The 24,671-nt window shown below is 42.2% G+C and overlaps 1 protein-coding gene across 9 annotated transcripts in view; it reads left to right on the top strand.

The window, feature by feature from the left end:
* DCLRE1C (DNA cross-link repair 1C) overlaps positions 1-22,918 on the top strand; it is a 116,036-nt gene extending 93,118 nt beyond the window's left edge. For 4 of the 9 annotated variants that reach the window (XM_082452834.1, XM_082452833.1, XM_082452835.1 and 1 more), the window contains 11 exons: positions 789-848; positions 2,891-2,946; positions 3,490-3,591; positions 4,017-4,089; positions 4,235-4,375; positions 8,498-8,599; positions 12,033-12,169; positions 12,700-12,754; positions 17,464-17,552; positions 18,475-18,569; positions 21,156-22,918. In XM_082452834.1, coding sequence (XP_082308960.1) covers positions 789-848; positions 2,891-2,946; positions 3,490-3,591; positions 4,017-4,089; positions 4,235-4,375; positions 8,498-8,599; positions 12,033-12,169; positions 12,700-12,754; positions 17,464-17,552; positions 18,475-18,569; positions 21,156-22,135 — 1,890 coding nt within the window. In that variant the 3' untranslated portion in view covers positions 22,136-22,918. Of the gene's footprint in view, positions 1-788; positions 849-2,890; positions 2,947-3,489; positions 3,592-4,016; positions 4,090-4,234; positions 4,376-8,497; positions 8,600-12,032; positions 12,170-12,699; positions 12,755-17,463; positions 17,553-18,474; positions 18,570-18,735; positions 18,788-19,398; positions 21,115-21,155 lie in introns of those variants that run through there. The other 5 variants (XM_082452837.1, XM_082452836.1, XR_014261327.1 and 2 more) reach the window with 4 other exon arrangements.
* The last annotated feature ends 1,753 nt before the right edge of the window (positions 22,919-24,671 follow it).

The raw sequence follows: 24,671 nt of genomic DNA, 5'->3' as shown, positions 1-24,671 counted from the left end.
AGATGGTTTTATAGGTGCATTTTGCCAAATGTTCAAAGAACAAATAATCCCTGTTGTAGGAGAGACTAAAAAGATAAGCTGCTCAACCTCACTGGCAAAATGGATAATGATAGTAAATGGGGAACAAAAGGCCATTTCACATGTGAATGTCCTAATTAAGGTCATAGCTGACTGAATCTCACAGTATTAAAATATAGTGTATCATGAATACAGTGTGTTTATTCCAGAAATGCAAGGATATTTTCACACCTGAATCTCAGTCACTGTAAATTTTATGACATCAGTGGGCTAAAAAGGTGGGAAATTATGTTTATTCATCAGCTACTTACTGAATGCCTCTCTGTGCTCGTTGCTCGTCTAGTAAAATGTGCACGTACACTCTGACCTTTTCATAGCAGCTCAAATCTGTGAATTAGGCCAACACGCCATGGACTGATGGCAGACTGTGTTCTGCAGCAGAAAAGCTAAACACATAGGATACGTGGGGAGGTGAAGGGAGGAAAATTGAATTCATAGATGTAGAATCGCTGCGTCTGAGGATGTGTAAGTTTGTAAGGCATCCAATCCATATTGCCACATCAACCTCAGGAAAGGTATTGTATTAGCTTTATCATGGTTTGGGGCTGTTAAACCATTATTATAGTGAAATCAGAAATTGTTCCACAGAGACTCTGTAACATCTCTTAGTTCCCTTTCTGTGTTTGAGATGGTAAAGGCATGTAAAGCCATGAAAAACCATGAAAATGTATAATACAATGTATACATGATCTCTTATTTTATTTTAATAGATATCCATTGAAATTGAAACTCCTACCCAGATATCTTTAGTCGATGAAGCATCAGGCGAGGTAACTAAATATTAAATACTGTGTTTTTAAAAATTATTATTATACTCAGCATTAAATGATTGTTTATCTTTCTCCTTGATTTGACTGCTCATGTAACCCGAAATAAAATTTATAGTAAATGAGTGAGTTTGTAGGGGAAAAAACGTTTGTGATGTATTTATTTTCTACATCTGAAGGACTGGACCATGTCAGAACTGCTTCTATTTAGTATCACATGCAAACTATAGGAGCTCGATAGTAATGATATTACCATACAGTGTGATTGTCACATTTATTAAGTTTATTATAATGTTCAGGATATAAAACTGTGCTTAATGTTTTTGCAGCAACTTTATGTATATTATGATTTTTTTTCTGAATCATTTTCGTATTCAAGAAAAAGACATTGTCCAAGTGGATCCAATTTATTTTTTTGTCCTTAAATTTAGAGGCAGGTACTTTTGTGTTGTGCATTTATCTTTTTTAATAGTAAGTAGGAGTACCAACCCACCTTTTCTGTATTTATTTATTTTTATCTCAAATTATACCTAGGGCTAGGCGGTGTTTTCCTATCTTATGGCAAATCTCGTTAATATTTGTTCCGTAGCCCGATTAGAACCTGCTCTGTGGCCACGTTTAACTCTGAAGGGTGTCCTTGGTGGTGTGACTGTGATGGGACAGGGGCCGACCTTTCACATGTCCTCCCTGGAGGAGATCAGGCATTGGAGTACTTCTAGACTTACTGTCCTGAGGGAGGGGAAAGGGATGGCCTGAACCTTCCTAAATGCCATCCTGAGCTCGGTTAGCTGACACTTTTGGGGACAGGCTGTCACTGCCCGGTGGCCTGTAATGTGTGTTGGTGAAACGCTTTCTCAGAATCGGGCACCGGGCAGCAGGTGGCTCTTGGTGAGCTGAATCCAGCCGCCCCACTCTGGTCCTTTCCGTTTCTCCTCTCCCACTGAGACTTGTGTGTCTCCACCTCCAATCAGCGAGAAAGCCCCTTCTAAAGGGCCTTTGGAACAAACGACGTCAGACATCCAGGGGGAGTTACCATGGTCGAGTGGAGAGCTGACGCAGCCAGAGCTCTGCCCCACCACGTACTGAGCCCCGAGAGGCTGTAGTGCCCATCAGGCTCCGCCTAACGGGACAGTACAGCGTGCTGCATGGTGACTTGGGACCAGGCTGCATCAGACTTTTTTTTTTTTTAACTGTCCGTGCGGCTTGCAGGAACCTAGTTCCCTGACCAGGGATCGAACCCGTGCTCTGCAGTGGAAGCGTGGAGTTCTTACCACTTGACTGCCGGAGAATTCCTTTTTTTTTTTTTTTTTTTTAAACAACAGCTTTATTGAGACATAATTCACATACCGTACCATTCACCCCAGTTAAAGTACACTATTCAATGGCTTTTAGTGTATTCACAGAGTTGTGTATCCATTGCCACAATCAACTTCAGAATATTTTCATCGCCCAGAAAGAAACACGGGACCCTGTTTCTCCCTACCCCCAGCTCCTGGCCACTACTAGTCTAGTGTAAGTCTCTATGGATTTGCCCATTCTGGACATTGTATTTAAATGGACCCATACAGTATGCGGTCTTTCGTGACTTCTTTCACTTTGCATAATGCTTTCAATGTTTATCCATGGTGTAGGATGTATCAGTTCTTCATTTCTTTTTTCGGCCAAAGAATATTCCATTGTATGGATAGACCACATTTTGCTGGTTCAATCATCAGCCAGTAGACATTTTGGCTGCTTCTACTCTGGCTAGTATGAATAATGCTGCGGTGAACATTCACGTTTTGTGTGGACCTAAGTTTTCGCGTCTCTCGCGTGTATACCCAAGAGTGGAATTGCTGTGTCACATTGTAACTCTACGTTTAACCATTTGTTTGTGGGTGAGGATTCCACTTGTTTCCAGGGTTTGGAGAGTGGGGAAATGAGGAGAAAGGCACACCACGTTCTTGGGAAGTAGTTGCGTGTGTTGTATTCAGGAGGGCTTTGTTTAGCTGGGTCCTAATGATAACTTCTATGATTATTATTTTCTTCTTTTATTTTCTTTTTAGAAGGAAGAGATTGTTGTGACTCTCTTACCAGCTGGTCATTGCCCAGGATCAGTTATGTAAGGGGGCTCATCTATTTTGCCCATTTATTTTGTGTAGATATGTATTATATTTGTAGAAATAAACTTGTAGGGTCTAGAAAATAACCTGTACAGGGAGGTTGGAGTCTTATGATGGCAATTCCTGTAATCTTTGCTTCCAAATTGAACTTGGGGGACTGAGGTGCCGGTCACGTTCGAAACGTGGCTTTCTTACAATGGAAGTCTTCAGTAGCAGTCTTTCCACTGGCTTTGCATTTTCCCATCACATGGATTTTTCTCTCCATGAGCAGGGATGATCTCAGTATATAGTGGAAGGTGCTGATGTATTTCAGAGGACATCTCTTGCAAACTCAGCGATATATCCATCATGTTATTATTTTCCTCCTTTGGGAAGAGGTGCAGCTGAGTGCCTGGTGTGGTTTAGTGCTGTGGAAGTTCCATTATCACCTTATCATAGTGGCTGTGCTTGGCAGGCAACGTGGGCTGTGGATTTAGTATATATTTGCTGTATTAGGAGTTTGCATGAGACTTAGCAGTCACTGCTGTCTGTACCCTTTTCAGGTTTTTGTTTCAGGGCAACAATGGGACTGTCTTGTACACGGGAGACTTCAGATTGGCGAAAGGAGAAGCTGCCAGGGTGGAGCCCCTGCACTCCGGGGGCAGGTACTGGGCTTTGCGTGATTCCTGAATGTTAAGGCTGCACTGTTTTCAAGGTTTTATTGTTCTCCCCCCACGCCCCCCCCAAATATGAGCCTTTGTTTCTATTAGAAGTCTAACTCGATTATAATAACATTTGTAACAGGAAAGTAAACTTTTCCTCTTGAAATGAGGTAATGGTAACATTCCGTGTGTTGACCGGGGTAGTAGTTACGTGAATTGGTCAAAATTCACTGAACCGCATATGCAAAATCTGTGTTATTTTGTTATATGGAAATCATTTCCTGACAAAGTTGATAATAAAAAAAAATTCCAAATGGAACATCCATTTGGATGTCTAGATTTTCTGTCTCTAACGAAGAGTTTAGATTTTATCCATATTTTATTTCCCATGAGGTGAGTCACACCCCTTGTTTCATTTTTGTTTTCAGAGTGAAAGACATCCAGAGTGTGTACTTAGACACGACTTTCTGCCATCCGAAATATTACCAAATTCCTAGTCGGGTACGTCTCCCTGGAGCGTGGCCCGCATCTCTTAGAGGGAAGTTTGTGGGATAACAGATCGCATGGTAATTGTCCCCATTTGCGTGACTATCTGGGAATCCTGAGACCGGAACGACGTTAACTGCCTTTGAACCTTCCCGCCCAGGAGGAGTGTCTGCGTGGGATCCTGGAGCTGGTTCGCGGCTGGATCACGCGGAGCCCATACCACGTGGTGTGGCTGAGCTGCAAGGCCGCCTACGGGTACGAGTATCTCTTCACCAACCTCAGCGAGGAGTTCGGAGTCCAGGTGCCTGACGGCTCTCTCCTTCCTCTTGGTGCTTTCCATCCTCCCAACTCTGCCTTTCCCCTCCTTCCCCGTTTCCCCCCAGAGTCCCCCCAGACTGGAAACTGTGACAGACGAACACAGCCTTTGTCATCTTTTGTTTATTCGCTTCCTCTTGGGAGGAGTTGACCGTGGGAAGAGCCCTTTGGTGAAAAGTCCCCTAAAGGAAGTATTTTTTCAAAACTGTGGGTCATGAAATAAATTCAGTGTTTGTGACCAGCAGTGAGAATAAACTTGAACTAGGAAATATCTGAGTGTATTGCTTACAGTCAGAATAAACATTGTCTTGTGAAAATTTATGTGGGGAATCAGACACGTACATATCTAGATCTTCCTCGACTTAACCACAGGGCTACGGCCCAATAAATCCATCGTAAGTTGAAAATCTCATTGAGTCAAAAATGTATTTAAGGGGCTTCCCTGGTGGTGCAGTGGTAGAGTCTGCCTGCCAATGCAGGGGACGCGGGTTCGAGCCCTGGTCTGGGAAGATCCCACATGCCGCGGAGCAGCTGGGCCCGTGAGCCACAGCTACTGAGCCTGCGCGTCTGGAGCCTGTGCTCCGCAACAAGAGAGGCCGCGATGGTGAGAGGCCCGTGCACCGCGATGAAGAGTGGCCCCCGCTTGCCACAGCTAGAGAAAGCCCTCGCACAGAAACGAAGACCCAACACAGCCAAAAATAAAGAAATTAATTAATTAATTAATTAAAAAAAATGTATTTAGATACCCCTGACCCACTGAACATCATAGCTTAGCCTCAGCTACCTTAAACCTGCTCAGACTTGCGGACACAGGGAGGGGGAAGGGTAAGCTGGGACGAAGTGAGAGAGTGGCATGGACATATATACACTACCAAATGTAAAATAGATAGCTAGTGGGAAGCAGCCGCATAGCACAGGGAGATCACCTCGGTGCTTTGTGACCACCTAGAGGGGTGGGATAGGGAGGGTGGGAGGGAGATGCAAGAGGGAGGGGATATGGGGATGTATGTATACATAGAGCTGATTCACTTTGTTGTACAGCAGAAACTAACACGACATTGTAAAACAATTATACGCCAATAAAGATGTAAAAAAAAAAAAGTGCTCACAACACTTAGATTAGCCTACAGTTGGGCAAAATCATGTAACGCAAAGCCTATCTTACAATAAAGTGTGGAGTGTCTCGTGTAATTTATTGAGTGCTGTAGTGAAAGTGAAAACCAGAATGGTTATCTGGGTCCAGAACGGTGGTCGGTGTGTGGACGGTGGCCGTTCACCCGCGCGATCGCGTGGCTCACTGGGGCGGCAGCTTGCTGCGGTGCTGACCAGCATCACGAGAGAGGATCGTACCGCCAGCTCAGGAAAAGATCGTACCTCAAAATCCGAAGTCCGTTTTCTACTGGATGCATATTGGTTTCTCACCATCGCAAAGTTAAGTAATCCTGGGTCGAGCATCCCAAGTTGGGACCGTCTGTACATACATGCTGCGTATGCATCCTCGGTTGCTGTGGAAACATATTTCTTACTGAGGGTCATGGTCAGAAGTGTGTGAAGAACACCGTCCTGGGGCACTGAGCCCCCTCGCCGTGGAGGACTCACATCGGGTCAGGCTGGGAGCCAGTGCTCACCCGTCCCTTCCAGCCTTCGGTGCTGGCCTCTCGGGACCCCGGGCGGCCGGCTGAGCAGGCCAAGTGCTTCCTGCAGCGCCCACGTCCCGTGAAAGGAGATGGAGTTTTGGTGGCGACTCCGAACAAAACGAAACGCTGGAACGAGTCGGAAATTTAAATTCTACTTCATTCGTCAACTTTTACTATCGATCCCCCAGCTAACAGACTTGTGCTAAGAACTTAACGCTTATATACAACGTAATTTAGTAAAACTGAAAAGATTTAGTGCTTCTGCATCTGCAATTTTAAAAATTCCTCCCTCCCTCCCTCCCTAAGCCCTAACTTCCTAAGCCCTTCTTTCCTTAATTTCTTCCTTAAGTTTTTGTGTCCAAATGTTTTTGGTGTAAAGCTGCCAATTCTCCATTTTGGGAAGGACTTGCTTTCATTCTGAGATTGTTGTTCGTATATTTTTTGCTGTTCAGATGGTCCTTTAAATTAAAATCACGGTGATAATAGGTTGTATGTGTGCACACACACTTGCACACATTTTACTATTTGCTTTTTTTTTTTTTCTCACGTCCTCTCTTGGCAAAATATAAAGGTAGCAACCACTTACCAGTCCCAAATTTGTTTTGTGAATTTTAGTGGTGTGTGAAATTGAAAAGACTGGGCCTCCAGCTCTGAGGCCTCGTAGGGAGAAACCCTGGGCCGAGGAGGGGTCCGGGGATGGAGGGGGTGGAAGAGAAAGCAGGCCTTAGGAAGGTGACCCTGGAGTCACCCCGGAGTGAGGCCTCTTTCAAGTCTCTTAATCCCTCTGTAGGGGTCTAAAACAATTCTAGAGAAGGAATCTTAAAAGGGAGAACAGTGAGGTTTTTTAATTTAAAAAAATTTATTTATTTATTTATGGCCATGCCAGGCGGCCTGCGGGATCTTCGTTCCCCGATCAGGGATTGAACCTGTGCCCCCTGCAGTGGAAGCGTGGAGTCTTAACCACTGGACCGCCAGGGAAGCCCCTGGTGAGGTTTTTTGTTAGAGGGACCTGAGAGATGATTTATGGCAACCTTTTCAAGCATCTTCATTTTTGTGAGGATGAAAGTTTCTCCCTGTTTCTCTGTACATCTCAGAATTTACCTCTTTGATCTCCTTCTTAGGCCAGAAAAGTCAATTCCTTGTTACTTCTTGTTAGTCATTAGTAAACAGGTAGTGAGAGGAATAAGGATAAGTCACAGGATATCACAGGTTAAGTAAGAAGTCATGCTCGGGTTCTTTTTTTCTTTTTTAATTTATTTTATTTATTTATTTTTGGCTGTGTTGGGTCTTCGTTGCTGCGTGCGGGCTTTCTCTAGTTGCGGTGAGCGGGGGCTACTCTCTGTTGCGGTGCACAGGCTTCTCATTGCGGTGGTTTCTCTTGTTGCAGAGCACAGGCTCTAGGCACGTGGGCTTCAGTAGTTGCAGCATGCAGGCTCAGTAGTTGTGGCGCACGGGCTTAGTTGCTCCGCGGCATGTGGGATCTTCCTGGACCAGGGCTCGAACCTGTGTCCCCTGCATTGGCAGACGGATTCTTAACCACTGCACCACCAGGGAAGTCCCATGCTCGGGTTCTTTCTATACCTGTCTTGGTATTAATTACCACAGCGCTTTAACATTATTCTAAACTGTTTTGTTATTCAGACTTCAAAATGAGAATACTTTTTTGGGGAATGCTATTTCACTATCCTTGTATTGATTTAGGTACTTGCTGTTTACTCAAAACTACCCAGAAAAGATTTAAGTAAAACTGACATGTGGGTTTTAACAATTTAAAACGTATTCGCTTTAAAATTCTAAATTGGCCGAGGTTTGTTTTGTTTTGCTTTTTTGCATCTGCCCTCCTCCTTTTCATCCAATAAAGAGGTGTGTGGAAAGGGAGGATCTGGGTCTCCACTTCCTTGTCCCACTGGCCTCCCTCTCCCCCAGCTGCCTGTATGCAGCATGTTGTGTGTGTCTTCATGAGCAAGTGATTCCTTTTTTTTAGTATTTTATTTTATTTTATTTATTTTTTGGCTGTGCCTCATGGCTTGCAGGATCTTAGTTCCCTGACCAGGGATCGAACCTGGGCCCCGGCAGTGAAAGTGCCAAGTCCTAACCACTGGACCGCCAGGGAATTCCATGAGCAAGTGATTCTTGATTGTTCACTGCAGTACACCCCATATTTAGAATAAAGCTTGACATAGAGCAGGTGCACAATAAATATGAATCGAATGACTCTTGATGGATTGATCCAATGAAATCCACCAGCCGAGTCGCCAGACTTTTCATTACCACCCGCAACGGGTGGTAACGCCGACTGCTGGGAATGGGATCTCAGCGTCCTGTGTTGAAAGAGCTGAAAACTAGGCTTTGAGGAAGAAGAAAGACTTAGTTTTAACTGGATGATTTGCCTTTGCCTAATTACCCTTGGACACTTTATTTACAGGAAATACAATTCCAATAATGTGCTTTATTTGTGTTGTTTTCCTCAGGTTCACGTGGATAAACTAGACATGTTTCGAAACATGCCTGACATCCTTCATCATCTCACAACAGACCGTGACACTCAGATCCATGCGTGTCGGCATCCAAAGGTATGTGGTGAAGTGTTTCTCTAACTGTTTGTGTGATCCATGAAAAACAGAATTTTAGGTCCAGAAGGAACCTCAGAAATTCCATTTTGTTGGCTCTTCAATTTACAAATGGAAAAACCGAGGCTGAGATCTTATTAGTAGGTCAAGGTCATGCAGCTACACATCACTGTATTCCATTACTGTAAATTTCCTAATTAGGAAACAGACACAGATATTCAATACTTTTAATTTTTAATGAAATATATTTATACAGTTGATACGTGTTTATTTGTAATGACTTATGTAATGAACAGTTTATTTATAAGGAAATTAGTAATATGTTAGAGCTTATAATTTAAGAAAACAATCACAACCGTTGTGATTTACTTTTTTTTAAAATAAATTTATTTATTTATTTTTGGCTGCGTTGGGTCTTCGTTGCTGCGTGGGCTTTCTCTAGTTGCGGCGAGAGGGGGCTACTCTTCCTTGCGGGGCGCGGGCTTCTCATTGCAGCGGCTTCTCTTGTTGCGGAGCACAGGCTCTAGGCGCGCAGGCTTCAGTAGTTGTGGCGCACGGGCTCAGTAGTTGTGGTTCGTGGGCTCTAGAGCACAGGCTCAGTACTTGTGGCACACGGGCTTAGTTGCTCCGCGGCATGTGGGATCTTCCCGGACCAGGGCTTGAACCTGTGTCCCCTGCATTGGCAGGCGGATTCTTAACCACTGCACCACCAGGGAAGTCCTTGATTTACTTCTGAGACTCATGACACGTGTGCATTTATAAACTTTATTTTTCTTCTCCTCATTTGAGATAAATATCTAGATATAACTTTGCTTTGAATTTTGAAATAGTTACATGTATTGCTGGTCCAATTTCAAATGAATGTTTTTAGTGTCTTTGAAACTCACTGGTAATTGGTTTTCTGATGCCACCATAGAACTCCCTTCTCTTATTAACTGCCAGGTGTTAAATTTTAAATTGGCCTTTAACATTTCCATTTTAATTTATATTGTCATTCAGTGTCACTGCTACTAATTAGTGATCTTCAAATGTAGGGGTATTTGTGATCCTAACTGTTCTCTAAATCTTTAATCTTAGCGTTCATATGCTGAGTAATTTTTATTTTAGTAAACAGTGCATTTATACATTTAGATAATCATTGTAACAGTAATATTAGGGCTTCCCTGGTGGTGCAGTGGTTGGGACTCCGCCTGCCAATGCAGAGGACGCGGGTTCGAGCCCTGGTCCGGGAAGATCCCACATGCCGTGGAGCCCTTAAGCCCGTGTGCCACAACTACTGAGCCTGCGCTCTAGAGCCCGTGCTCCGCAACAAGAGAAGCCATTGCAATGAGAAGGCTGCGCACAGCAACAAAGACCCAGCACTGCCAAAAATAAAAATAAATAAAATAAATAAATTTTTTTAAAAAACCAGTAATATTAGCTCCATCAGCCAAAATCCTAAAGTAAAGTTGCTCAGCACTAACGTAAAGCAAAATTTAACAACAACAACAACAACAAAAACCGATTCGTATCCATAGCATGGGAGATTCTATTTCAGACCACTGCAGGAGAGCTACGAGGTAAGAAATTACTTTTGATGATTGGTCAGCTGCATACTATAACTTGCATCATGAATTTATTTCATCATTCTGTTTGTATATGTACACACACACACACACATGCAATGAATTAATGGATGGATGAAAACAGTGTAGATACAAGGTAGAAACTGTTTTGTCCTTTTTCTGTTGGACTTGTAGTCTTTGCCCCTACCATGCCCCGTAAATATTTTAATTGGCAGATTTCTTTTTGCTCTGAATTTTCTCACAAACCGCAAAGTAGCTTAACTCTACCCCTGTCATTTCCCACATGGCTACTCGCCTTGAAACACTACTTCTAGCAGCTTAAGGTATGTGTCTCAGGTCACATGGCCTTAAAAAGATTCAGCAGAACAGCCTGCACAGCCCTGAAGTGCTCTCATCCACGGCCTCGTGAGAAACAGCACCGCAAGTGCTCCGATGGTAGTTGATTTGGATGGAGTGTTCATGATTTTGAAGGATTCCTATCTAAATGTAATGTCTTTGGGAAAATAACCCCATTGGTTTTCAACCTTTTAAAAACACATGTTACTTTCCTCTCCAACTTTATTTTGATAGATTTTAAAGCAGTACATTTGTTAGACTAGTACAAGGAACACCGTGTACTCTTTTATTTTAAATTGAAGTGTAGTTGATGTACAATGTTATATGTTACAGGTGTACAATGTAGCGATTCACAGTTTTTAAAGGTTGTATTCCATTTATAGTTACTATAAAATCCTGGCTCTATTCCCTGTGTTGTACAGTATATCCTTGTAGCTCATTTTAAACCTAAGAGTTTGTACCTCTTAGTCCCCTACCCTTGTTTGCCCCTCCCCCTTCCCTCTCCCCACTGGTAACCACTAGTTTATTCTCTATATCTGTGAGTTTTGTTATATTCACTAGTTTGTTGTATTTTTTAGATTCTACGTATCATATCATACAGTATTTGTCTTTCTCTGTCTGACTTATTTCACTTAGCATAATATCCTACAAGTCCATCCATGTTGTTGCAGGTGGCAAAATTTTATTCTTTTTTATGGCTGAGTAGTAGTTCATTGTATATATTTTTATACACCACATCTTCTTTATTCATTCGTTTGTTGATGGACACTTAAGTTGATTCCATACCTTGGCAGTTGTAAATAAGGCTGCTATGAACATTGGGGTGCATGTATCTTTTCAAATTAGTGTTTTTGGGTTTTTTTCTGGATATATATACCCGGGCGTGGAATCGCTGGGTCATACGAACACCGCGTCTTCTTCCTCTGGCTTCTCCAGTGTGTTAACACCGTCACGTCTGCTCCCTGACGCACTCTGTGTCTGTCTGTCTGTCTCTGTGTAACTAGCACCCCCCCCCCCCAATCCACTTGAGACTCAGTGGCAGATGTCATGACGCTTCGCCGTAAACAAGGACGTTCTCCTGCACGACCACAGTACAGTTCCCACACTCAGGAAGTTTAGCATCGATACGACACTACTGGCTCTGATGGAGTCCATATTCAGATTTCCCTAGTTGTCCCAATCGTGTCCTTATGGCTTGTGGAGGGAAGAGCAGGGCCTCCTGCTCTTAATAAAATCATCCAGGATTTTATTAAGAATCATCTTTTGCATTTGCTCAGGCCTCTTCAGTTTCTTTTGATGTAGATCAAGTCTCAAACCTTTTGCTTTTCTTTCATCACACTGACATATTTGAAGAGCTCAGGTCAGTTGTTTTGTGGAACATTCCTCAATTTGGACTTACCTGTTTCCTCATGTCTATATATATATATTTTTTTCATGTCTGAAAACTCATCTACATTTGTTTTTGAGACCCTGCCTACAAACAGACTTGTTGAAAATATTAAACTGTTTTACTGTATTTTTAAAATCTTTTTTAGGCAGAGGAATATTTTCAGTGGAATAAGTTACCCTGTGGCATTACCTCCAAAAATAGAATTCCACTCCACACAATCAGCATTAAGCCATCCACTATGTGGTTTGGAGAAAGAGCCAGAAAAACCAATGTCATTGTGAGGTAAGCAAGCAGTGTCTTTCGAGAGAAACCTTGCTTTGAGGTAAATCGATAGTTGAAATGCAATCTAGCCTAAGCCTAAGAAGAGGATATATTATCATTGTGGAAAATAACTTCTGAAATTTAAACTCTATTTAAACTAAAGAGATGCGGCTTTCAAAGCTGTCTATTGGCTAATACCATTAGCCAGTGTTTCCTGGGGTCTACTTGAGTTAGACAGATGAGAGGGTTAGAGACAGGGCGTCTTGCTTGGCAGGGAGTTAGGAACTGACGTTGTAGGAAGTAGAAGCTTTTGGTGGAGTAGAGGAGTCCCATGCTCATCATCATGTTTTAGCAAATTTCCTTAACGCTGGCCATTCAGAATGTCTACAAAAATTTACATTTCTGGAAAGAGTTCCCCCTTGTCCCAGGAAGAAATTCTTGATGGTAAGGTGATTTCATACTGCAGGAGCCTGAATAAGAAGACTTGAAATTTAGAACTTAGCTTAGTTTTGACAAGTGACCTTTAATTTTGTGTTTTCATCTCACTTTAGGACTGGAGAGAGTTCGTACAGAGCCTGCTTTTCTTTTCACTCCTCCTACAGTGAGGTAAGAGGACCCCATATACTCCCCTTCGTGGCTTATGCGGGCATCTCTTTTTCTACCGCTTAAGATTGGTTGTGGCTTTTCCTAAAGAAATGCAGGGAAGACATCTCAGTGGATGAGCTGTGTTACTAAGTCTAAAGGAAATTGCTATCATCACTTGTTTTCAGCCTAAACATTGAAGAAAACATATGATTAAGATTTTCTTTCCAACTTGCTTTCTAAATGTATTTTAAATTCCCCACTTCAGTTCTGTTCATGTGTCCTAAAAAATCGTAAATCTGACTGTATAGCACTTGGAACTGTATTCAGTGTCTTGTGATGACCTATAACGGAAAAGAATCTGAAGCTGTACACCTGAAACTAACACAATATTGTAAATCAACTATAGTTTAATAAATAAAATTAAAAAGCAAACAAGCAAAACATAAAAAGCTTCCCCAAGGAAGTAATAGTTAAGAAGATAAAAGAAGATACTCCAACATTATACAACACAGGGAATATAGCCAGTATTCTATAATAACTGTATGTGGAGTATGACCTTTCAAAGTTGTAAATCACTGCATTGTATACCTGTAACTTACATATAATATTGTACATCAACTATACTTCAGTAAGAAAAAAAGAAGATTGAAAAAAAAAGAATCGTAAGTCTTATTTGAAGGAGTACTGCAGATAAAATCTCATTACTGGTAGCCTTAGGGTACTGTCCAGATTCTTGGCCTCTTCCAAAATTTGACAGTACTGAAAAGCCGTTTAAAAAATAGTCCTGAATATTCAGCAATGAGGAAGAACAAAGGTGACTGAGGTGTAGACCCTGTCCTTAGGATCTAGTATAGTAGAATTACTCAGTTGAAGAGGGCTTAAAATGGTTTTGTTATGGTACTTTTTTTTTGGCTGTGCCACATGAAATGAGGGATCTTAGTTCCCCGACCAGAGAACCTGTGCCCCCTGCAGTGGAAGCTCGGAGTCCTAACCACTGGACCGCCAGGGAAGTCCCCGTTATGGTACTTTTTATATAGGAAATTGACATATTAGAATGGGAACCTGACATACATAATCTATTTGCAGAATCCTCATGCATTTCCAAAGTAAATGCTAGCATCTTACAAGTGCAGGGATTCAGTAATTTCAAGTATTGGAGAAAAAGCAATATAAAAGCTGGCTTTTTATGACACTTTAAGTCATACATAATTTTAGTTTTGCCCTTTCTGCACTTAACGCATTTCCCTGATAATGATTATTTTTGTATTGGGGGTACATGGATATAGCTCTGCAGTAGTGAGCACGGGCATGGTGATGATTTGAACAGGTGGATCCTTGCAGAGCTCCAGGTAGCAGCGTTCTTTTTATTTTTTTTTAATTTTTTATTGAAGTATGGTTGGTTTACAACGTTGTGTTAGTTTCTAGTGTACAGTAAAGTGACTCAGTTATTTATATATATAAATATATATATTTATCTACATTCTTTTTCAGATTCTTTTCCCTTATAGGTTATTACAAAATATTGAACATAGTTCCCTGTGCCTTACAGTAGGTCCTTGTTGTTTATCTATTTTATATATAGTAGTGTGTATCTGTTAATCCCAAACTCCGAACTTATCCCTCCCCTGTCCCCTTTCCCCTTTGGTAAACATAAGTTTGTTTTCTATGTCTGTAAATAAGTTCATTTGTATCACTTTTTAGATTTCACATATAAGTGATATAATACTTGTCTTTCTCTGACTTACTTCACTTAGTCTGATAATCTCTAGGTCCACCCATGTTGCTGCAAATGGCATTATTTCATTCTTTTTTATGGCTGAGTAGTATTCCATTGTATATATGTACCACATCTTCTTTATCCATTCCTCTGTCGATGAACACTTAGGTTGCTTCCATGTCTTGGCTATTGTGAATTGTGCTGCTATGAACATTGGGGTCAGGTGGCAGCATTCTTATCAAGTCAGCCAGAAAACTGTAAATGATTATTTATTATCAAAGTATCACAGTGACATCTCTGTTCAATAACTGGGCTTAGCTTCCAGGTACAATGGATTATTTGAGAGTAGCCTGGAAGTAATTCATCTGGATGGTATAATTTAGTTAATGTTTTCTTTATCAGTTTATCCTGGCTTTTAGGTTGTTGTCAAAGCCCCTTCCTGGTGGTTTGTCCTGGGTTTGGCGTCTGGCCCAGCATCACTGTTGCTCAACCTTCCTCTTACCCCTCAGCATCCTTTTCTGCCTCAGCCACAGGGAGGGCTTCTAACTGGGGGAAATCTTTTCAATCATAACTGCTCTTCCTTCTCTTCTTCAGTATAGTTAGCAGCCAAGTTGGGAAGCATAGCCCTCCTGGGATTCTAGGAAGTTAGCTCCCAGTGGGGAGGCATCTCCCTGCTGCTTGGGTAGAGGGGTGGAGCGGCTGACCTGCTTCCTCTCTTCCCTCTCTCCTCGGATGAGAGCAGTTATCCTGCCCGTGGCAGGGCTACCCTGAGCTCTGGTTACTCATCTTCTCTCACTGTGTCCGGTGAGAAGAGAGAGGCTTTCCGGAAAACTGCTTTAATTAATACGCCTATATCCTGTGTATAGAACATGCTGAACTATATTTTAAAATGTAAATAGTAGGGGGGATTCCCCAGCGGTCCAGTGGTTAGAACTCCGCGCTTCCACTGCAGGGGGCACGGGTTCCATCCCTGGTCAGGGAAGGAAGACCCCGTGCCGTGTGGCGAGACCAAAAAAAAAGGAAAACGAATGTGAATAGACTTAAAGATCATTTCCTTTTTTCCCCCCAAGTACGGCTGATCCTCATTATTTGCGGACTCCTCATTTACAAATCTGCCCGCTCACTGACATTTGTTTGAATCCCCACATCAGCGCGAGTGGCGCTCTGTGGTCGTTTGCAGACTGTGGTGCACAGCAGGGCCGCAGAAGATTTGAGTCGCCCGACATGCACATTCCCGGCTCGGGTCGCACGTGGTGGCCTCCTGCCTTCTTGTTTCAGCTCCCAGGCTGTAAACGAGTGTCCTCTTTGCCGTCTCTTTACTGCTGAGTTTTCCATATTTGTGTGATTTTTGGGGTGATTTTGCTGTTTGAAACAGCCTCCAAGCGTAGCGCTGAAGTGCTCACAAGTGTTCCTAAGCTCAGGAAGGCCGAGATGTGCCCTGCCGAGGCGGTGCCTGTGTCGGATAAGTTCTGTTCAGGCGTGAGCTGCAGCGCTACTGGCTATGAGCTCAGTACTCAAGTATATTCTATGTACGATATCTTTAAAGAGAAGCACACATAAAACAAGGTTGTGTACTTGATCGGTTGACAAAGCGCTGTGACTGGAGGTTCGCGGAAACACTGTATCTATTTCCCTCAGGAACAGTGGTCTGCTGTTTGCAGTGACTTTATGGAGCAGAACTACTGCACAGATGGAGAACGGACTGTGTTAATGGGTCGTTTTAAGGCAGGCACCTGAAGAAAGGGCATCGGTGTGGACCAGTGGGAGAGGGTGCCCTCTACTGGGTATCTCTTGTCTTCTTGTGGCCACTTCATCTCTGAGTAGATAGGAACCATTTCTGGTGTGAGTCTGACCTGACTCTCTTCATTCTTATTCCCTTCAAAAGCCTCAGATTTCTACCAGCCTCGACTCTGCATTAATTCTGCAAATCATATAGGTTGTGGGCAAGGTAAATAACGGCTTCTCTTTGCATGCCTGCTCTGAAAGTACAAAGGAAATGGTTTATGAGACGTATCCGAAGAATGGCTCTTCCTGTCTTTCCCCTGTCTTAAGGTTCCCATTTTAATGCGGAGTTATTAATAATTCCTGGGTTCCCTACCTCTTTTGACTTGGTGCTTTATTTGAAAAAGTTGGGTACTAATAATTACTTTGTGTCTCCATCTCCCCATTTGCAGAAGGGAATAAAAATCTTTGCGTTGTCATTACCAACTTTGTAATAGATAATTTTATTGAATGTTTAACTATGTGCCAGGTACCAGGGCTAAGCACTTTACCCACATTATCTCATTTATACTTTTAGATGACGAATCTAAGGCTTAGAGACGTTAGGTAACTTAACCAAGATCACAAGCTCACCAAGATCTAATAAGTGGCAAAGCAGAAGCTCTTCTGGGTTGTTAGAGATATTTTGAGGAATAGTGACAGAATTCCTCCTGTTTAGCATTCTGAGCTTTGCAGAAAAATCAAGGTATTCATGACATTTTGGCATGCAGCTGTCCCTGTTTAGATTAGAATAAACCCTGAGAACAAATCAAGCGATCTCAAAGATGTAGTTCCCCTTGGTTTTGCTAACGATTATATGTCGGAGGAAAGAAATGCAATTCTAAGACCTTGTTTCCCTGTGCGTATTAAATACTCAGCTGAATTCTCACTTCCTTGAAGGGGACTGGTTAACTACGGTGAGTGACCCTAGATAAGGAAACTAATGTCATATGAAGAAATGGAGCCTCTGCATCCATCAGTGATCCTCACTCTTTACTGGAGAACAGAATCACCTGAAGAACGTCCAAACCTACTGACCTCCAGGCCCCATCAAAGCTCAGTTAGGGGACATTTGGAGTTGGCTCTCTCTTCTCCTAGGAGGTCCCCAGGCGCTCCCCACGTGCAGCTGGCATTGGGACCACAGTCTTGAGAGACTTCTGCTTCTCTTTCCCTGCATCCCTTTATCTGCTGCTCTAACCCCGGGGCTCTTCACCGTAGAGATAACTGATGCATTTTATTTTCCTTCTTCCAGATTAAAGATTTCTTGAGCTACATCTATCCTGTGAATGTATATCCAAATGTCATTCCGTTAGGCACAACTATGGGTAAAGTTCAAGAAATGTGAGTAGTTACTACTTGTGGGACTTGTGTTTTTGGACGGGATGGATCCAGAGAACAGTTTTGGGCCGGAAACCAGGGGCAAGGATGTAAAATGGGCGTGGCTGTAAATATGGTACTGGTTGGGAGCATATGGGCTTTCTCCAAGTGAGTGTGTTACGTATAATCCTAAACGCTTCTGGGAATCTGGCATAAGGAAGCCGTTGCGATACTGAATTCCCTGAACGCCAGAAGGTGTTCCTCTATTACTTAATAGGTTATTAGAATAGGACCTGCTTTTCTGCAGCGTAAGAACAAAGATAAAGTTTTGCTTTCCCCCCAATCCTACAATTAGATGAATATCTACCAGGTTGTTTTAAGTGCTTGTATTTACCACTTTATTATACTGAATTTTTTTTTTTAATAAATTTATTTTTGGCTGCGTTGGGTTTTCGTTGCTGCGCACGTGCGCAGGCTTTCTGTAGTTGCGGTGAGTGGGGGCTACTCTGTTGCTGTGTGCAGGCTTCTCATTGTGGTGGCTTCTCTTGTGGAGCACGGGCTCTAGGCACGCGAGCTTCAGTTGTGGCTCACAGGCTCAGTAGTTGTGGCTCGCAGGCTCTAGAGCGCAGGCTCAGTAGTTGTGGCTCGCGGGCTCTAGAGCACAGGCTCAGTAGTTGTGGCTCACGGGCTTAGTTGCTCCATGGCATGTGGGATCTTCCCGGACCAGGGCTCGAACCCGTGTCCCCTGCATTGGCAGGCGGATTTGTAACCACTGTGCCACCAGGGAAGTCCCCGAAGTAATTTTTAATTATTAAACACTGCTTTTCAGTTTTGAAAAGTAGTGGTATGGTTTCCCCCATAGTTAGGTTTTTATAATCTCTAAAAGTGATGCTTACATTCCAGCAACTTCCCAACAGGAAAAATAAAATACTCGTATTCATTTCAGCTTAAAGCCTTTATGCCGATCTTCCCAAAGTACCGAGCCGAAGTATAAACCACTTGGAAAATTGAAGAGAGCAAGAACATGCCACCTAGACTCAGGTAAGAAGAATGACCCTGGAGGCACAGGTGTGGGTTTCCCTGCAAGACCGCTTTTCACGATGCTCTGGTCTGTGAAAGCTGTCTTTTTTACTTTCTTCATGATGTCTTTCGAAGTGTAAAAATTTTAATTTTGAATGAAGTCCAATTTATCTAATTTCTTTTATAGCTTGTGCTTTTGCTTTTGGTGTCATATCTAAGAAACTATTGCTTAATCCAAGGTAATGAAGATTTACTCTCATATTTTATCATTTCTGGGTAGTTTCGACTTTTTTCCTTATTATATAGGGTATTTTCCCACCTTTCTACACGTCTGTCTGGTAATTTTTTGAATGCCGTGACTATATAATGGCATATTTAATCTGTCGTTGTACATGTTAGGTTATTTTGAACTTTTCACTATTATAAACATTGTGATGAGTCACATCATATGTAAGTCTGTTTCACAGCTCTCATTATTACTGGGTTAAATTGTAGAAATTATGGTGCTTGATACATACATATTGCCAAATTGTTTTCCAGTGTGATTATACCAGTTTATACAGACATCAACAGTACACGATGGTGGAAAGTACCTATGAATTATGGCATTAGTCCTTTTTTATTAGGTTTAGGTGTGTTATCAGTTTGTGTAAATGTTAAGGATTTCAGCACTTTATTGTGATGTTTTCTCTGTTATATGCCTTCCCATTTTCATAGAGAGAAATTTCAAATTTTTATATTGTCATAACAGAAAGAATACATAATGTCAGAATAAACTTCTAACAGTATAGACACTTTACTTTTTTTTTCAGATACATACAGGTGAGTTAATGTGAAAATGTTTTGACAGATTATTTTTACAGTTGAAACATACCACGATACTGGTATAGTCACTGATCCAGAAGAACATGAAACTGTCCAACTTAGAGGTGATACAAAAAAGTTCCACAGAAAGGTAACTGGCACATTGGTGGAGGAGCTATAACAAATGTATTAGTATTAATCCGTGGCTCAAAATGAAGCCATAATTTGGAGACTAGGGTACTCCAAGTATAGTAGCTAGACATCTTAGTCACCTTAAGTCCTTTAGAAAAGAAGATAGATAAATAGCTGTTTGTTTAAACAACTATAGTTGTAACATAGAACACTGGACTTTGGTTTCTTGACCTGTGCGTTGTCACACATCTTTTCCGGGCCTGTCTGTCTCCTCACTGGTACAACGGGAGCTGGATGACGGTTTCTATTCCCCCTCCTCCTCCCTTTAAAAGCAGCTTTTAAAATGCAGTTGTAAGCTACATCCTTTATCATCAGTGGGAAAATAGTTAACGTATAATTACCTGCTTCTTAACACGAGGTTCGGCACTAGAACATAAGCTGCCCTATACAACAAGTAGCCTCGCGAGCATTTTATTTCCTTCTTTGACGTTAGGTGCCATTAGAGCGCAGGAAAATATTTGTCTTCCCCCCAGTTCCGTGCCATGTCATTTTAATTTATGGAAATTTCACCCTCCACGTAAGGGTTCCTCATTTTCAGAAAGTAAGTGGACGGGGCTCACTCCAGGCTAGTGCAGCATGCTTAAGACAGTAAAATGACACTAGATGCAGCTTGTTCAGTGTCTTGGTTAAAGCTGACTCGATCTGTGTGTCCCCCAGTGTCTCTCGTGGCCTGTGCTCTTGGCCTAGGGCTGCATAACAATGACCAGAGACTGGGTGGCTACTTCTCACAGTGCTGGAGGCTGCGGGGGTGTCCAAGACCAAGGTGCTGGCAGATGTGGTGCCTGGCAGGGGCCCACTGCCTGGCTCTCGGCCACCTTCTCAGTGTGCACTCACATGGCCTTTCCTCTGTGCACGGGCATGGAGAAAGTGAGAAATCTGCTTCCTCTTCTCACAGGGAGACTAATCCCATCACATGGGTCCCCCCGCCATGAGCTAATTATCGTCTAAAGACCCCACCTTCACATACCATCACATTGGAGTTAGTCAGAAATTCAAATTATGGATTTTGGGAGGACACAGACATTCAGCCTATAACATGCATAAAGTAGGTATCAGAAAATGTTCCTAGAAGGAAAACGTTAGGAAAAACTGTCTCTGTTAAATCAGCCAACTCCTTGAGCATCTACTATCTATCTATCTATCTGCAGAGCACAGAGTTTGCAAACGTCTCTCCTAGTCTGGGTGGTTCGAAAACCTAGCTGATGTACAGAATCAGCTGCAGAACTTACAAAATAAATTATTCGGTCCTACTTTCAGGGACTCAGTAGGTCTGAAATGAAATGTAGAAAGCTGTTTTATTTAAAACACTCTCCAGAGGAGAACCACTGATGATTAAGGCTCTGTGGCCTTATTTGGGGAGCACAGATCTTTTGTCTCAACGCACAGCCTGGCTTTATGGCAAGTTGAAGGCTGGTAGATAAATTGTTCAGAACAGCCCAAGAATACGGGGCCTTTTAACTTCTCTTGGAAGAAGAGTGAACTCCCATTAATTGCAATTCCATGAATTAAAAAATGTAGCTAAGAGCTACAAATCGGATTTTTAATTAGAAGTACAAATTGGTTCCTTTTGCATGCTGTGTTACCTACACACCTGTTCTGTTTACCCCCCAGAGGACGACGATGACAGTGACCTCTTTGACGATCCTCTGCCAGTACCTTTAAGGCACAAGATTCCAAGCCAGCAAACTCTTCGCCCTGAGGTATTGCCCACGACTGCGATTTCACAAGACCAGCCTCAAAAACGGAGAGAAAGCACAGGGTGCTTCAGAGCAGAGAGTATGCCAACAACTTTCCTTTGGGCAGACTTTATAGATTGTGAGGAATCCAACAGTGAAAGTGAAGAATCCGAAATCCCAGCTTCAGCTCAAGGAGACACGGGTCCTGTCCCCCAGCTCCAGAAGAGGGCTGATGGGGAAGTACCACAGTGGGAAGTGTTCTTTAAAAGAAGTGCTGACCTCACTGATGACTGTCTGGAGAACCTCCCGTCCTCCACAGAGGCAGGGGGCTCTCAGTCTCCGAAGCTTTTCAGTGACTCCTCTGATGGGGAATCAACTCACATCTCTTCCCAGACGTCTTCTCAGTCAACACACATATCAGAACAAGGAAGTCAAGGCTGGGACAGCCAGTCCGACACTGTTCTGCTATCTTCCCAAGAGAGAAATGGGGGTATGGCCTCCTCGAGCAGACGCGTCTACAGGCCAGGAATCAAAGACAGCACTCTTGCCCCTCAGATGGAACAAAATGTACTCTGCCCAAAGGACACATACTCTGATTTGAATATCAGAGATCAAGATGTAAGTATAGGTTCTAGTGCTGGAGAGACGGCTACTCTGAGCAGCGGGAAGCACACGCCTCAGGAGAAAAGGCCACTAAACCCAAGCAGCAGCACAGAGTCACCAAGCTCCTCTGATTTTGAAATTCCCTCCACTCCAGAAGCCGAGCTACCTACACGAGAGCATTTACAATATTTCTATGAGAAGTTGGCAACAGGGGAGAGGATAGTAGTTGAAAAAAGAAAAAGCTCACTTCATTCTAGAGCAACCACTAAAAAACCTAAACCAAGAGATAATAGTCAAAATCCTAATAGATAAACTAAAATGGAAAACTTAAAAATGTTCCTATAACCTAAAAGGTGGCAGTAAAGGGGAAACGGAGGACCAAAAAATAGAGGGAAAACACAGAAAACAAGATATGGGGGAACTAAATCCAAACATATCACTAATTACATCAAAACAGAGGAAAAACCATAAACCAACTAACTATATACTGTCTATAGGAAGCTGACTTCAAAAGACTTGGGTAGGTTTACCAGTGAAAGGATGGAAACCTTTACCATGTAAACATTACTTAAAAGAAAGATGGAGTGGCTATGTTACTAATGATAAAACATCCAGTTCACTGAGACAGAATCCTAAAAGTACCATACAACTACGGAATATACAAAGCAAAAACAACTGCAAGGAGAAAGATGAACTAATGCACAATTACAGCTGTAGCAGAATTAGTCTACAGAGTATCAGCAAGGATACGGAAGAACTGAACAGCACCGTCACCCAACTGGATTTAACTGACACATCCAACAGCAGAATACACGCTTTTCAAGTTTACACAGGACAACGCTCACCAAGACAGACCATATCCTGGGTTGTAAAAACACTTCAAATTTAAAGAATAAACTTGGTGACAGAAGTAAGTCAGCCCCTTACCTATCTCAGGTGTTCCATCACTTAAGAGTGTTGGTGTGAATACAGTGGTAAAATCAAAACCTAAAAGAAAATACTTACTTAAAAGGCATTCAGCTTCCTTAAAGTCCATCGATAGGTTATGTTTTTGCATAGTTATGTATGTGGATTTAATAAAGTTATTAGCAAATATTCATAAACCCTTTGGTTTGCTGATATTTCATAGATTAAGAAAGCAAAAGCAGAGTCTCTAAACAATTTGCGGATCAATTAAACTAACAATGAAATGCAATATCACCATGCTGCATTGTAATTAAACCAAAAATCAATACTGGAGCCACAAAACTCATTAAGGTTACAAGACTTAGAGTCAGCGGGAAGGGAAGATAAACTGGGTGTTCAGGGGAACCAATGTCAAGTTGACCCAGGAAGCCAGCCCTCTCACTTGTCCTGAAGGGAATTTTCCATTCCCAAATGTTGGCAGAAGGATAAATTAGCCCTCGTCCATTTACACGGGAGAAAAACCGGACAGTGACGACTACAGTTCAAATTTCGGCTGAGAAACTGGCACCAGAGAGGGATGAGGGGAAGGAACCGACGTGATTATCAAGGGTCAGGGCTGAGAGTAAGGGTGCAACTCCTTTCTGACTGTTCTTTGAGGAATATGTTGAATCACAATTTATAGCAAGCGTCTCTGCCCTAAATTCCTCAACAGTACGTTTTATTAATATGTACACCAACAGAGACTGGTCTGAGCATAGTAAGGTAGCTGAGGGCAGAGGTGTATAAGCAAGAATGTGAAGTTTAAAGGGAACACTGACCCCTTTTTTTCTAGCTCAGATGCTACCCTGAGCTTTTGATGAAATACACCCTACAGACTCAGTATGATTGGGGCAGGATTATATATTATTCCATTTTGCCCAGCTCCCCTATGAGTACCATTACCTAAATTCAAGGTGAATATAAAGTCACTGGAGAGAACCAGTGGGGACTGCAAAACGTTCAATACTCATAACTACAACAGGCCTATTACAGGAACCCAGAGACTAGTTACACTTCATAATTACACATCACATAATCAAATGTTACTACTACATATATTTGTAATATATTCACTGACATTTAAGACTTCATTTTAAATAGTATAGCTTATGATCCAAGGTGGGTGTTTAAAACATGCCTGTAAACATTCTTCTGAATATATTCTTAGCATTTTATAATCTCACCATGAATTTAATATTCCATACTGCCACATTTTCATTGTTGTTTCATAGGCAAGTCTGGCATAATAAACGCTGGCTGAACGAATTTAAGGGCTAAGAGCACTAGAACAGACTTCGATCAAAAAACTTGTAGTGACCACCAAATATTTTAAAGTACAGGTTTATAGTACAGAATAATTACAGCTAATACTTGTGTACGGTACTTAACTCTGTGACAATGCTGAATTCTTTTACACACTCTTTCCTCCTCACAGCCACCCTCTGAGGTAGGTACACTTACTATCCCCATTCACAGATGAGGCGAAGGCACAGGGAGGTGAGCTCATGTAGTTAGCAAGGGGTGAAGCCAGGACTCAGACAAGGCACTTCAGGCCCCCAAGTCCATGCTCTTAACCACTATGCACTAATGCCTCTCAAAAAGAGCATAGAAGTGGGCAGGGTTAATTACAGTGGCTACTTGATTTTTACTTCAAGAACTGTGACGTATGAAGAAGTGAAAAAAAAGTTTCAAAATACCAAGATACGTCACAAAGGAAACCCAGTGGCTAGCTACATTTGCCTTAGAGAGGAATCCAGGACTTGGAAGTTTGTTTAAACTAACAAACAGTCGAAATGGATTTTTTAAAACAGTCTGCCTGAAGTCGGTCAAATATTTTAAAAGTAGTCAAGTTTAGTTTATGATCCTGGGGATGTTAAGGTTCCCTAGCCAGTCTAAGCCTGTT

Source organism: Balaenoptera physalus (assembly GCF_965194825.1).
Source record: "Balaenoptera physalus genome assembly, chromosome: 2".
NCBI lineage: Eukaryota > Metazoa > Chordata > Mammalia > Artiodactyla > Balaenopteridae > Balaenoptera > Balaenoptera physalus.
Note: the sequence above shows the minus strand (reverse complement) of the source record. Positions and strands in the feature narration are given on the sequence as shown.